This window comes from Venturia canescens, chromosome 1 (genome assembly GCF_019457755.1).
Source record: "Venturia canescens isolate UGA chromosome 1, ASM1945775v1, whole genome shotgun sequence".
NCBI classification, from domain to species: domain Eukaryota; kingdom Metazoa; phylum Arthropoda; class Insecta; order Hymenoptera; family Ichneumonidae; genus Venturia; species Venturia canescens.
The window spans coordinates 23,727,596-23,738,625 of record NC_057421.1 but is presented as its reverse complement, the minus strand read 5'-3'; the positions used below and the strand labels follow the sequence as shown (position 1 = coordinate 23,738,625).

Below are 11,030 nucleotides of genomic sequence, written 5' to 3'. Positions count from 1 at the left end.
TGACACTTCCACCATACCATGAATGCGTAACATGGATCGTCATTCCCCGACCAATTAAAATATCGGCTCGCCAAGTACGAACGTTAAAATCGATTGTTTTTTATCATTTGATGAAACATCAGATGTGCTCATACTTTAAACATAATTTTAATGAGGGAACTATTCTGAAAAAAAAGATGGACGCTTTTCGAGGAACGTACAACAACAAATATGAGCGTATGGTGAGAAATTATCGATCTCAGCATGCCCTGAACCGCAGGAGAATATTCTATGCCACCGACGACAACAGTTTCGTGGCTTGAAGTTTGGCAAGAAAAAATGGCTCTAAAAATCGCACGTCAAAAAGTGTAACCAGTTGGGACAAAAAATAATTAATCATCATGTCTAACAGTGAGTTTGTAATCTTCGTTTCAAGGTAGCGTAGGTTCGATTATTATTATTTCGAAATTTTGTTGCGACAGATATCGTCGGGTTGATGAAAAAAGGAAGTTCGCCCATTAACCTAGACGACAGGTACGTGAAATTCAAAAAATTTGCTCCGTTGATCCTGAATGGTCATTGGTTGAAGGATGGCGATGCTTATTTATCGAACAACGGCGAAACTGGTAAGAATCATTCATATTTTATTCGTCGATACTTTCATTTCGCTACGATTTACTTTTAGCTATGATCCAATTGAGTGGCCACCGAATCCCTTCGACTGTCACCGGTGGGCCCTTGGTAAATGATGTTTACGAGTTTACAAATACACATTTTCATTGGAGGAAAGAGAATAGCAACGGTTCTGAACATCAGATCAACGGAACTTGGTAGTTCACGTAAATCGATGGATAATTAATGAATTACTTGCGAGGAACTGCAATTGAATTGTCAATTTGTTAGCTTTTCCATGGAGGCACATGTCGTCCATTGGAATAGAAAGTACTTAACGTTTGACAAATGTTTGCAGCACAAAGATGGACTGGCCATTTTGACATATTTCTTTCTGGTGAGCAATTCAAATTTTCCTATCTTCTGATCGGTCTTCAAATCACAATATTGTCATTCGAAAGCGATTAGTTTTGTCGTTGCAAATTTATTGGGAAAATTGAATTGAATATTCGGTTTCAAGGTTACCGAAAAAAATTGTGATGGGAATAATCCACTGGTCGAAAAAATAACGGATTATTTGAAATATGTCGTGGAACCGAATACGGAAATAAACATTCCTGCAAGTAAGAGTCCCTGGAATTGTGTGTTATGGAAACTCTTAAAATTCAACCTGTCCATCAATCAAATCGGTTATTATCTCATTAGTGAAAATCTTGTTAGATTCTTTGTGCTGGATGCGGAACGCAACTTATTGCCCAAAATATTATACGTACGCGGGAACATACAACAAAGGATCGACCCCGGAGTGCGCAACATGGATCGTCTTTCCACTCATAATTCCCATCAGCGCTTGTCAGGTGATATCGTTTAACAATAGAAATATTTATTTACAAGAAACGATCCAGGAAGATTTCACAATGATTGACGATTTTTTTGCAGATTGAAGAATTTCGAAAACTGCGAAATCACGAAGGTGCCAGAATAATGGAAAACTGCAAAGATATCCAAACTCCAAATGGACGAAGAATATTTTTGGTTGCAAATAGTCATTGAAAGTAAAAACAAAATACTCATTTTACGTCAATTCCAAGGATCATCAGTTTTTCTCTGCTCATGACAGGCATATTCGAACGTTGAAGTTCAAAAAAATTAAGGAACGGACGTTGCGGCTAAAAAAAAGAACTTTTTATAAAATGGTTATTTTCATTTTGCATACACGATTAAAATCGTTATTTTTCGATAATTTTATTTGTGAGGACTGAGATTATTGTACGTATCGACAGCTGCACAAATCGCCAATATCGTATCTGCAAGTATTTCGCGTATCCTAACCCGGAAGACTTCTTTTAACAAAAAACAGGATTTTGCATTTTTTTCGTCCCATGCATTTCCTGTGATGTCACGATTATTCGTCGACGTCGAAACGCTCGTTTTGGAAGTCGTTTTCGATGGTCCCAAACGACTCTTCTTCCTACTCTTTTTACGAGGTGTGATCAGACTGCCCTGGGAGCTCGTCATACTGGCTGGTTTTGAAACGTCATCAGGAGCTTCATCGAAATTCCTTGCGGTGGATATTTCCACTGGAGAACACTTGATCGCAACATAATGGCTCTCCGCTTCGAATTTATTGGCGAAAGAGCATAATAAATTATACACCACAGTGCCCTTATCACTCCTCGTTCCATGTAGAAGACTGGGTTTCAATGACTCGAGACACAGCTCGTTGAATCGAAGCAACTTTTCATTTCGGAGCTCTGGATCTTTTATCATCAATAAAACCCTACGAAGTTCCATTAGTGATAAGCCCCACGCCGGCGAATCTCTGCTCGTTAAATTTTCATGAATGTTTCGTAAATCTCGAATCAATTCAGAATGGTAAAAGTGCATTGGATTCTTGGCATCAAATAATTCGCTCTCGACAAAAAGACTGTCGTACGGAACGAGCGGAAGATCCTTTCGTGGAACGTCATCAATAATGGATGTGATTATTTGATGGATCCTCGCATCGCGAGTTCGACGATCGAGATATTTTTCAATGGATTCACAGCTGGTGAAATCGGTTGATGCAGATTTAAAGACATTCGAATGTTCAAAACGAGTGGATAAGGTAGCAATGCCTGAAAACCGAAAATTCAAGGATTCCTGACAAACCGGAGGCTCCGTTGTCAGTGTCCAGGATTCTGAGGCGATACGAGGCAGACGAGAACGAAACCAAACAGGCAATTCGATTATCTGCCCGGGCAATATGAGCCCCTTATTTTTATTGAAGAAAAAAGGGCTTTTCCATGGCACGGGTAAGAGAAAACTAGGGTTCTGGATGTTATAACGCCAGCGATAAGTTATGGCGTAATTGCCACGATTTTCAAGACGGATTTCCCGCTTGGATGCGCTGAGATCAGTGGATTTGAATGTCAGCGACCAAGTTAAATGGTTTGAGCCTGACTCGTCGGTCTCGCTAAGCGAAATTCTTTTGTCCGGAGCCACTTCTCGATCCTGTATAACGAGAGCGATAGGACGTTCAGCGCCGTCGGGTTCAATGACCTCCGATTGACTGCCATCATCGGACTTCAAGGTTCTCAATGTTTCAACCGACGTAACAAGGATTCTAGGCACTCTTTTAGCTGTTTTTCCTTCAAATTTTTCTCCCTTGATCGCCAACTGGTTCAAGTCTCGTTCGCCACGCGCAAGTACTCCGATTCTACCAGGAACTTTTTTCTCTCGTGTTTCCTCGTAGCCAGTTTTCCTCAATTTCTTTCGTTCCTTCGAGCGCGGTAAACCTTTTTCCCGCTTTATTAAATCCGGCAGAGCAACACGTTCGGTCATGAATTTGGCATTGGTTTGATCGTGAGTGAGAGTGACCGCGATGTCAGGCCAATCGGGATGCCCCCGTTTAGATAAGAACTCCGGGGTCACCCAAAACGCGGGGCTCCCCCGATCCTTGCCCGTGCTGTGCCGGTCAACAGAATCGACGATATCCTCTACGGTGGGCTCAGCACGGTAGTCGTCGAGATCTTTCACCATGAGCAGATCCTCGCGATCTCGATCACAACGTTGCTCGTAATGGCGGTAGTGTTTTTCCCTATTTTTTAGCCATTTGCGCCAGTTAACAAGACGACGATCTTCCCCGAGATCCTCGTCTAACGATCCATCTCCCTCGTACATCGTGTGATTACATGGCGGTGACGGTTTTTGGGACCATAAAATCGGTGTATTTATTTTGCCGATTTTTCGTGCGTGATCCATTGCGCAGTGCGAAAACTTGTTGGTAGATTTTAAACTCCCTCCTGCTTTCGATATTTCTTCAGATGGCATCCAACTTTCCAGCCGACGTCACTTTTTCAACACCCGGAGATTCCCTCGACCTCTAATTTCCGCGCCACACATTATGTCGCAACATCATAGACGATCGATTCAATCAAGTGTTGCTACTGTCCGGTGACATGCACTATTTACGTGACTTGCTTCACGCCTGTCGACCAACTCCGTCGCTCCAAACATAACGAGAACTTCCGAGTGTTCCTTCCGTCCGGAACAGCCCGAGCACCTGCAAAATCACCAAATTTCGTGGCAGGATATCAAAAGTATTGTAGAGGTAGGATTAAATATGTTCTATTTAATATTTGTCGTTGATATTCGTCACTGAATTCGACACTCTGGTACTCACGTGGAGACAGTTGTGGGCGATAACAGAAGCTCGGTTGCCAACGCAGAAAACTCGTTTACCAATAGGAGCCCGCGCAATTCGAACTTTGAAAAAGCACTTGGCATATTCTGACGACTTGGCATTGACGTGGTTGAATATTTCCAAAGGTTGTTGATCGAAATTAGCATTAATCGAATGAAATTTGAATTTATAAGAAAATTTCTTTGATTATATTAGCAACAAAACGAAGACTGAAACGGTAGCGAATTTTGATAAAGGGTCTGAAAAATCATTTGAAATTGCACGTTTATACTCAATTTTGAAAACAAGACGTTTTTGCATTTTGCAGTTGATAGAATCGAAAGTATTTTTATTGACATCAGCATCATGACCGCAATACTCGGGGGTGGAATAGCCGGTCTGAGTGCTGCATTTTACGCGTCCGAGAGGCGTTTGGCCCAGCCGATACTGTTGGAAGCATCGAATCGATTAGGTGGCTGGATTCACAGTTTGGAATTGCCGAATGGAACGATTTTCGAAATGGGTCCAAGGATGATAAGACCTCAGGGCCTTCAAGGAAAAAACACGTTGAACTTGATAGATCGTTTAGACCTGCGTGACAAACTTTGGCACGTAACATCCGATCATCCAGCAGCGAAAAATCGAATGATATACGTGAAGGAAAAGTTATACGTTTTGCCCAATTCTCTGTCTGGTTTATTCAAAAGCATGGAGCCTTTCGGTGGTCCATTGATAAAAATATACTGGAGAGATATGATGGCACGGAAGGTTGCGAGCGAGGACGAAAGTATGTACAGCTTCGTCGAGAGAAGATTCGGCAAAGATATCGCTGACAATCTTATAAGTCCTATGCTGTGCGGCATTTGTGCGGGTGACGCTAAGAAAATAAGCGTCAAAATGTTAATGGCGAGGATGTTCGAAGTTGAGCAGAAACACGGCTCAGTTTTTAATGGCTTCTTACTCGAAGGTTGGCGAAAAATATTTTCAAAAAAAGACAAAACTGTTGACGTTGACATGATGAAAAAGGCCAATTTATATGACGTTGACTCCGAGTCGGCAGTTGCCGCTCAAACAGAAAAATGGGCTATGTGGGGATTGAAAGGTGGTTTTGAGCAGTTGCCAAATAAATTGACCGAAAAGTCGAGAGCACAAGGCGCCGAAATTCGATTGAATGAGCGATGTGAAAATATCACTTTTTGCAACGATCACATTGAGCTCAAATTCGACGACGGAACGCACACATGCTCACAATTAATTTCCTCTTTATCTGCAAAAAGTCTGGCCCCGCTACTGGAACGTCAACATCCTCAATTGGCCAGAGAATTATCGGCCATTCCTTATGTCACCGTAGCAATCGTTAATCTTGAATTTCCGGGCAACTGCTTGCCCATGGATGGTTTTGGTTTTCTCGTTCCTCCAAAAGAAAAAAATCCTATTTTGGGTGTAATCTTCGACTCCTGTGTTCATATCAACGAGAATTTCACGGTATGTACGATGCTACATTTATATTCAATTGTTTCCTTCTGTTCTTGGATACATTGAGCTGAAAAAAATAGAAGTTAGGACATTTTCGATATAACAGTAGAGAAAAGGTGCATCTCATTTTTAATGTTTGCTAGTTCCAATTTTCGATTGTATACAAAAATATTCATAAAGAAAAAATCAACCGTTCAATCTCAAATCATTGCTTATTATTAATGAATATGAACCAATTAACAAAATGTAGTTGCGTCGTTGGATTTGGATTCAAAAAATATTATCACAATATTTAATTTCATTTTGTGCAAAAATCTTGAACATTTTTTTCAATTATTTCATTCCTTTCTTCTTTATAAACAAATTCATGAGATAATTACTCCATTTCATTAAACTAAACATTTCATAAAACGAAAATATGAACAGTGAAATTTTTTTTCTCAATGCCTAATCTAACTGCACGATTACCCAAAACGCTCACCTTCGCAGCGTTGCAATGAAAATTCTTATGAGCCAAAAGTGTTATTTACAAAATGAAATTCTCACTCCAGAGTGAATTATTGAAATGTATTGTACATAGGATTCATCGAATTCGAGGCTTAAATAAATTTCTATGAGAGTATAATCTTAAGAACAAAAATGTTCTCTACTTCTTAGCATCAACTGTGCATGGGATTTGATGTTGAATAAAGTTATTGGTTTAACTAAAGCTAAAGTTGCTAAAGTTTTAGAAAAAAACATTAATGACAAGTTTAATTATTGAGATATGGCTTTGAATTGGAATACGTTCAAATCCACAGGTACTGACGGTGATGATGGGCGGTGCCTGGTTTCAAGAACACTTTGGCACATCACCAACCGAGGAACACTTGTTACAAGTTGCCCTCGATCAAGTTGCGAAGATACTTGGAATAAAAGAAGCTCCCACGTCGAAAAATGTAGCTATACTGAAGGATTGTATAGCGCAGTATGTGGTCGGTCATAAAAAACGACTAGAAAGAATCCAAAATTACATATCCGCTCATGGGCTTCCTCTAGCGTTGTGCGGCTCCTCGTATCAAGGTATCGGTGTGAACGACGTTATTCTGTCGGCAAAACAAGCCGTATGTGATATCGAAGAACGTACGAAATCTCGTTGAATTATCGTGTACACACTTTGAACGCATACAAAACGATAAAATAAAACAAAGAACAACCATTTCGCATAGAAACTTTTGCGAATTGTTGCCTGTGACGCAATAAAATACGTGCACTTCGACGCATCAACAGCAGTGCGCCTGAAGTTACTTTGAATATTTGTTCAATATCAAAAATAAATTATCTAAAAAAAGACGTTGCGGTCATGCATTCATGCATACTTCACGCGTATAATGGCGGGTTCATCATGGATTAAGGATAAAGGCTGTGGAATATCATGAATCGTTTCCGCATGCATATTCGTCACATTTATTTAGTCGACGAGTTTTTTGTTTCATTCGTTGAAAAATATGTATCAAAAAATCGCATGTGTAAATACATAAATCAATGTGGTACCGCCAGTTTTGACTGAACACATGATGCATAAGAAACAAATAACGAATACGAAGAAAAATGATATTCCAATACTTCATGAGCTGCTTAAAAAATGTTTCCATATGTCTTATATTTTTGCATTTCCACAAGCATAAACTCTATTTTCACAATCAGTCAAAATTGTCGAATTTGAAACCATTTTCAACTATGTTAGAATGGTCGTAAAGCGTATACACTTTTCTTCATTCAACATTACAATTGATTTTATTCAGAAATGATTGCACACGACTTTGATTGTTTTTTCGTGCTGTCTCAAACAAGTTCGAGCTCCGTTTCATTAAACTTTTTATTCTATTGCACAATCCGTGATGAAATACAAATTATACTCCATCAGTGGGAAAAAAAAAAATTGCTTGCGAAACAATAGTGTTGCTAAGCAATTAATAAAAAATAACAAAAAAACCCCTTTTTGAACACTGGTACGTCTATTCATAGCCAAAAATCATGTGGTGCATTTATTTCTATGGAGAGACTGTACCTGCGTATTTCACTTCATCGAAAGCTTTTCTTGCCTTCTTGAGCTCTTCGTTCATCGTTAATAGGTCTTTTACTCTTGCATACTTTCTTGCATCTTTACGAACTGAAAAGAATAATTTTTAACATTATTTTCTAGACTTTCTCTTAATGATGCAACATTTTGATTTCGTTGAGATTTTTACCTAAAAATACTATATCCTCCACTTGAACTCTTCCTGTTCTCCCTATTTCCATAGCTCTATGAGTCATTTCGGTGATAAATTCAATAACCAAATCTTCAAGTAAATCAACACTTTCCGTGTAGGGATTTTGATCATCACCAAAGCCATACATCATGCAACGCAATTCTTTGGAAAAAAGACGTTTGCGGCCACCAGGTAATGTACCACCAATTGGAATTTCAGTTTCCTCATCTTCAAACTTGAAACAAAGTAAATGTTATCTCATTTTGATTGAAAACTGCGAGACAATTGAACTTGATTTTTGTGATTCCCTGAACGTATAACTGGAGAAAAAAGAGCATAATAATAAATAAAAAAATTATCAACGATGATCAAGAACAAAGATGAATCCATGATCTGTGTATGACACGAATCAATAAACGCTCAATTGTCAGGTCATTCTCATAGAGAGAAACTAACAAAAGAATTTTAGAACAAAAATCAAATGTATCAATTTCTAACCTCCTAATAAATTTTGTTTAAGGTCCATAAGTTAACTGATGGTTAGATACATATTGGTCTATTACAATCAAAAAATCATGTAACAAAATAAAAGAGTATTCGAATGAAGTTGATACACTAACCTGCTCGAAGGTTTCCTCAGCTGCCATGATATAATGTATCAATAGAAACAGCAGAACGAGCAAAACTGCCAAAAAATCAGAATTGTAAACAAACGGATACTTTTCTTCAAACTTTACGAGATTGGGAAAAAATTACAAGTGAAACCCTTATCTCTGGTGACCAAGTATTAAACTGCTTTCTTCCAGTCTTTGTCTATAGTTTTTCTATAATATACATTCTACTTGGACGCTGACAACGTTAACAGCGCTATAGCGCTATTTTGCGTTCGACCTTGGTAGAATGTACCCAATGTACCCAAAAATTTTTGACCTAACATCCGAGTCTAGTTCCAAATATGTTAACACAGATGTGGCTACGGTCGTTTTCTTCGATAAAGAAAAAAGATACGACGATAGAGACTCTCAACTTTGTTGACAGTCGAGTAAAGACACATTTACATCTTTTTACCAGAAACATTTCAACCGAAATTTGATTACACAACTACCAGATATCAACTCTGCAGAACATTCTATTCGTAAATCTATAAATCGCAACGACTGTATCATGAAAATAAATAATATGAAAATATTATATCTAACGGTTCATTATTTGAAAAAAATACTTCCATGAAATATCTAAACGTCATCCTGACGTTCACGTGTTTTGATCATTCAATCGGCAGAATGTCTACATTTTTGTAACATGAAAACCATTTTTCATATTTCGCGCACTCATATTTAGAAAAAAATCGTTGGTGTAGTTACTCACGGTTACAGGAACGGGCCTCGATCTTCTTCCTACCTTTTTCTCCCGGGATCCTTGCGATCTCCGTTTTCCTCGACGATCCTCTCCCTCTCCGTCTTCCTCCACGATCCTTTCGCTCTCCCTCTGCCTCTACGATTCTCTTATCCTGCTCCATGGTTCTGATCATAAAGAATTTTCCACATAATTTCAACACACTTTTCTTCCAATGTTTTATCGTCCTCCCATGTTTGGAATTTATCATTTCACCTTTAACTTTTGTTATCACTTCACCGTATCGCGGAAAATCGTAATCGCGATTCATTATCACAAAGTTGTATTGCCGCTGGTCTTTTTTTCGAGAACGAACTTGGGTTTTTATTCACCAAAAATTTAACTTTATACCGACGCGAGAGAAAAAATTCGTTATTTAATTGTACGACGGATTGAATGTGAAAATTAACATAAACGAAAAAAAATATCCCCATTTTTAGGGAGGGCTCTTCTTTGCCTACTCTTCCCTAGGTTTTTTTCCCCAGAAAACCGTTTTTGCGCAAATGGATAAGCGAAATATGTCGAGTAACAGAAACAATTGTAGTGGCAAAACCTGTACCACCGTTTCATAGAGAATCGAGTGTGCCCGCGTGCGTGCACGCGTGGTCGGTTGCTCGCGTCCTATTGTTAGCATTTGACTAGTAAAAACTATTCGTAATGCTGTACATAGCTGCGGTTATACGCGTTGCGTGCATTGCTTAGCGTGCAGCGTTTGCAACTCCGACTTATCTGCATGGAATCTTGCCTGCGCGACTTCAAAGTGATACAGAAACTGTATCGAGCTCGGAACTGTGTCAAACTATCCGCTATGGAGTAGATTTACTGACTGTCCGTCTTCGCTTGCCGACAACCCCATGGCTTTAGGACCGTGCGTTAGGTGCTTTGCTTTGCGTTGCGTTGCTCGGGGTATGCTTACATCTTAGCTCGCTTGCGGACACGCGCGCGTGCGAGCATACACAAGACTCTCGAAGCTATGTTACAGGCGTCACTAAACTCTTTCTGTTACTGGCCCTTGCCTCGATACTATTTTTCACGAATTATCAAAATTTTATAAATATTCATTTATGTGCAAATTTTGTAATAATAATAACATCGAGTGCGAGGACTTCCCTATATCGGCTTATCCATAGTTGCGTCAAAAAAAGGAATCTCAGAAATTAAAGAAAAAAAATGTATATTGACAAGGAACGAATCATTATTTTTTATTAAATTTCAACATTAATATTCGTTACGTTGTGTTTTCGTATCTTTTATCGATTCGCATGATCTTAAGTTCTTTTATTTTGTAATTTAGATGACCGATCAGTTGCTTTAGCGAGATTGAATTTACTGTTAAAATTATGAAATAACTGTTCAAGTTACAATAATTGATAAAATTATGACCGCGCTACCAATTTTTATTGGTTTCTATTTTATTTGTTTATCGATTGATTGAAAAAAATTAAATGGTAAAAAAAGATTATTTTAGTCATTCAGGATAAAGTAGGATTCCACGTGTTGTATTTCGTGCCCCGTTTTCTCAATGCACTGGAATGTACAATGCGTAGCGATAACAGCGCGCTCACGTTCCACGCCAGTCCTCACCCTACGCACGCCGGGCGGTGAGTGAAGCGAAAAGCGAAACGTGTTGTGCCTCTCTCCTGTCTCCTGTCCAGCCCTGGGGCCGGAGC

General features: G+C 39.0%; 4 protein-coding genes across 6 annotated transcripts; 2 read left to right on the top strand and 2 right to left on the bottom strand.

Annotated features, from left to right (window-relative positions):
- The first annotated feature begins 276 nt into the window (after window positions 1–276).
- LOC122408574 (carbonic anhydrase-related protein-like) lies at window positions 277–1,667 on the top strand. Its single transcript, XM_043415431.1, has 7 exons — window positions 277–390; window positions 462–605; window positions 665–809; window positions 883–988; window positions 1,112–1,214; window positions 1,312–1,448; window positions 1,531–1,667. Exons 1-7 carry the CDS (start codon window positions 381–383, stop codon window positions 1,642–1,644), a joined length of 759 nt encoding a protein of 252 aa, XP_043271366.1. The 5' UTR covers window positions 277–380; the 3' UTR covers window positions 1,645–1,667.
- On the bottom strand, window positions 669–4,645 carry LOC122408533 (MYCBP-associated protein-like). The gene is made up of 2 exons (XM_043415342.1): window positions 4,256–4,645; window positions 669–4,135 (listed from the first exon to the last, which is right to left on the bottom strand). Exon 2 carries the CDS (start codon window positions 3,901–3,903, stop codon window positions 1,837–1,839), a length of 2,067 nt encoding a protein of 688 aa, XP_043271277.1. The 5' UTR covers window positions 3,904–4,135; window positions 4,256–4,645; the 3' UTR covers window positions 669–1,836.
- Window positions 4,622–6,929, top strand: Ppox (protoporphyrinogen oxidase). Its single transcript, XM_043415356.1, has 2 exons — window positions 4,622–5,740; window positions 6,532–6,929. The coding sequence occupies exons 1-2, from the start codon at window positions 4,622–4,624 to the stop codon at window positions 6,868–6,870; spliced, it is 1,458 nt and encodes a 485-aa protein (XP_043271291.1). The 3' UTR covers window positions 6,871–6,929.
- Window positions 6,681–9,499, bottom strand: Taf13 (TATA-box binding protein associated factor 13). Of its 3 annotated transcripts, XM_043415452.1 has the most exons (5): window positions 9,367–9,499; window positions 8,586–8,650; window positions 7,963–8,200; window positions 7,782–7,883; window positions 6,681–6,816 (listed from the first exon to the last, which is right to left on the bottom strand). In XM_043415452.1, the coding sequence occupies exons 1-5, from the start codon at window positions 9,494–9,496 to the stop codon at window positions 6,812–6,814; spliced, it is 540 nt and encodes a 179-aa protein (XP_043271387.1). In that variant the 5' UTR covers window positions 9,497–9,499; the 3' UTR covers window positions 6,681–6,811. The 3 variants fall into 3 exon arrangements, with proteins under 3 accessions (XP_043271387.1, XP_043271379.1, XP_043271395.1); XM_043415444.1 differs by lacking the exon at window positions 6,681–6,816 and having other exon boundaries at window positions 7,162–7,883; XM_043415460.1 differs by lacking the exons at window positions 6,681–6,816; window positions 9,367–9,499 and adding an exon at window positions 8,722–8,874 and having other exon boundaries at window positions 7,162–7,883.
- Window positions 9,500–11,030: the final 1,531 nt, after the last annotated feature.

What these genes read in the sequence shown, in the direction of transcription:
- LOC122408574 (XM_043415431.1), top strand. An exon ending in GGAAATAAACATTCCTGCAA is followed by an intron (nt 1,215 to 1,311) that starts GTAAGAGTCCCT and finishes AAATCTTGTTAG; the next exon opens with ATTCTTTGTGCTGGATGCGG. An exon ending in TTCCCATCAGCGCTTGTCAG is followed by an intron (nt 1,449 to 1,530) that starts GTGATATCGTTT and finishes ATTTTTTTGCAG; the next exon opens with ATTGAAGAATTTCGAAAACT.
- LOC122408533 (XM_043415342.1), bottom strand. Translation starts at nt 3,903, where the DNA reads ATGCCATCTGAAGAAATATCGAAAGCAGGAGGGAGTTTAAAATCTACC.
- Ppox (XM_043415356.1), top strand. Translation starts at nt 4,622, where the DNA reads ATGACCGCAATACTCGGGGGTGGAATAGCCGGTCTGAGTGCTGCATTT. An exon ending in ATATCAACGAGAATTTCACG is followed by an intron (nt 5,741 to 6,531) that starts GTATGTACGATG and finishes TCAAATCCACAG; the next exon opens with GTACTGACGGTGATGATGGG.
- Taf13 (XM_043415444.1), bottom strand. Translation starts at nt 9,496, where the DNA reads ATGATCAGAACCATGGAGCAGGATAAGAGAATCGTAGAGGCAGAGGGA. An exon ending in AAGGATCCCGGGAGAAAAAG is followed by an intron (nt 8,651 to 9,366) that starts GTAGGAAGAAGA and finishes ATTTTTTGGCAG; the next exon opens with TTTTGCTCGTTCTGCTGTTT. An exon ending in GGAGGATATAGTATTTTTAG is followed by an intron (nt 7,884 to 7,962) that starts GTAAAAATCTCA and finishes TATTCTTTTCAG; the next exon opens with TTCGTAAAGATGCAAGAAAG.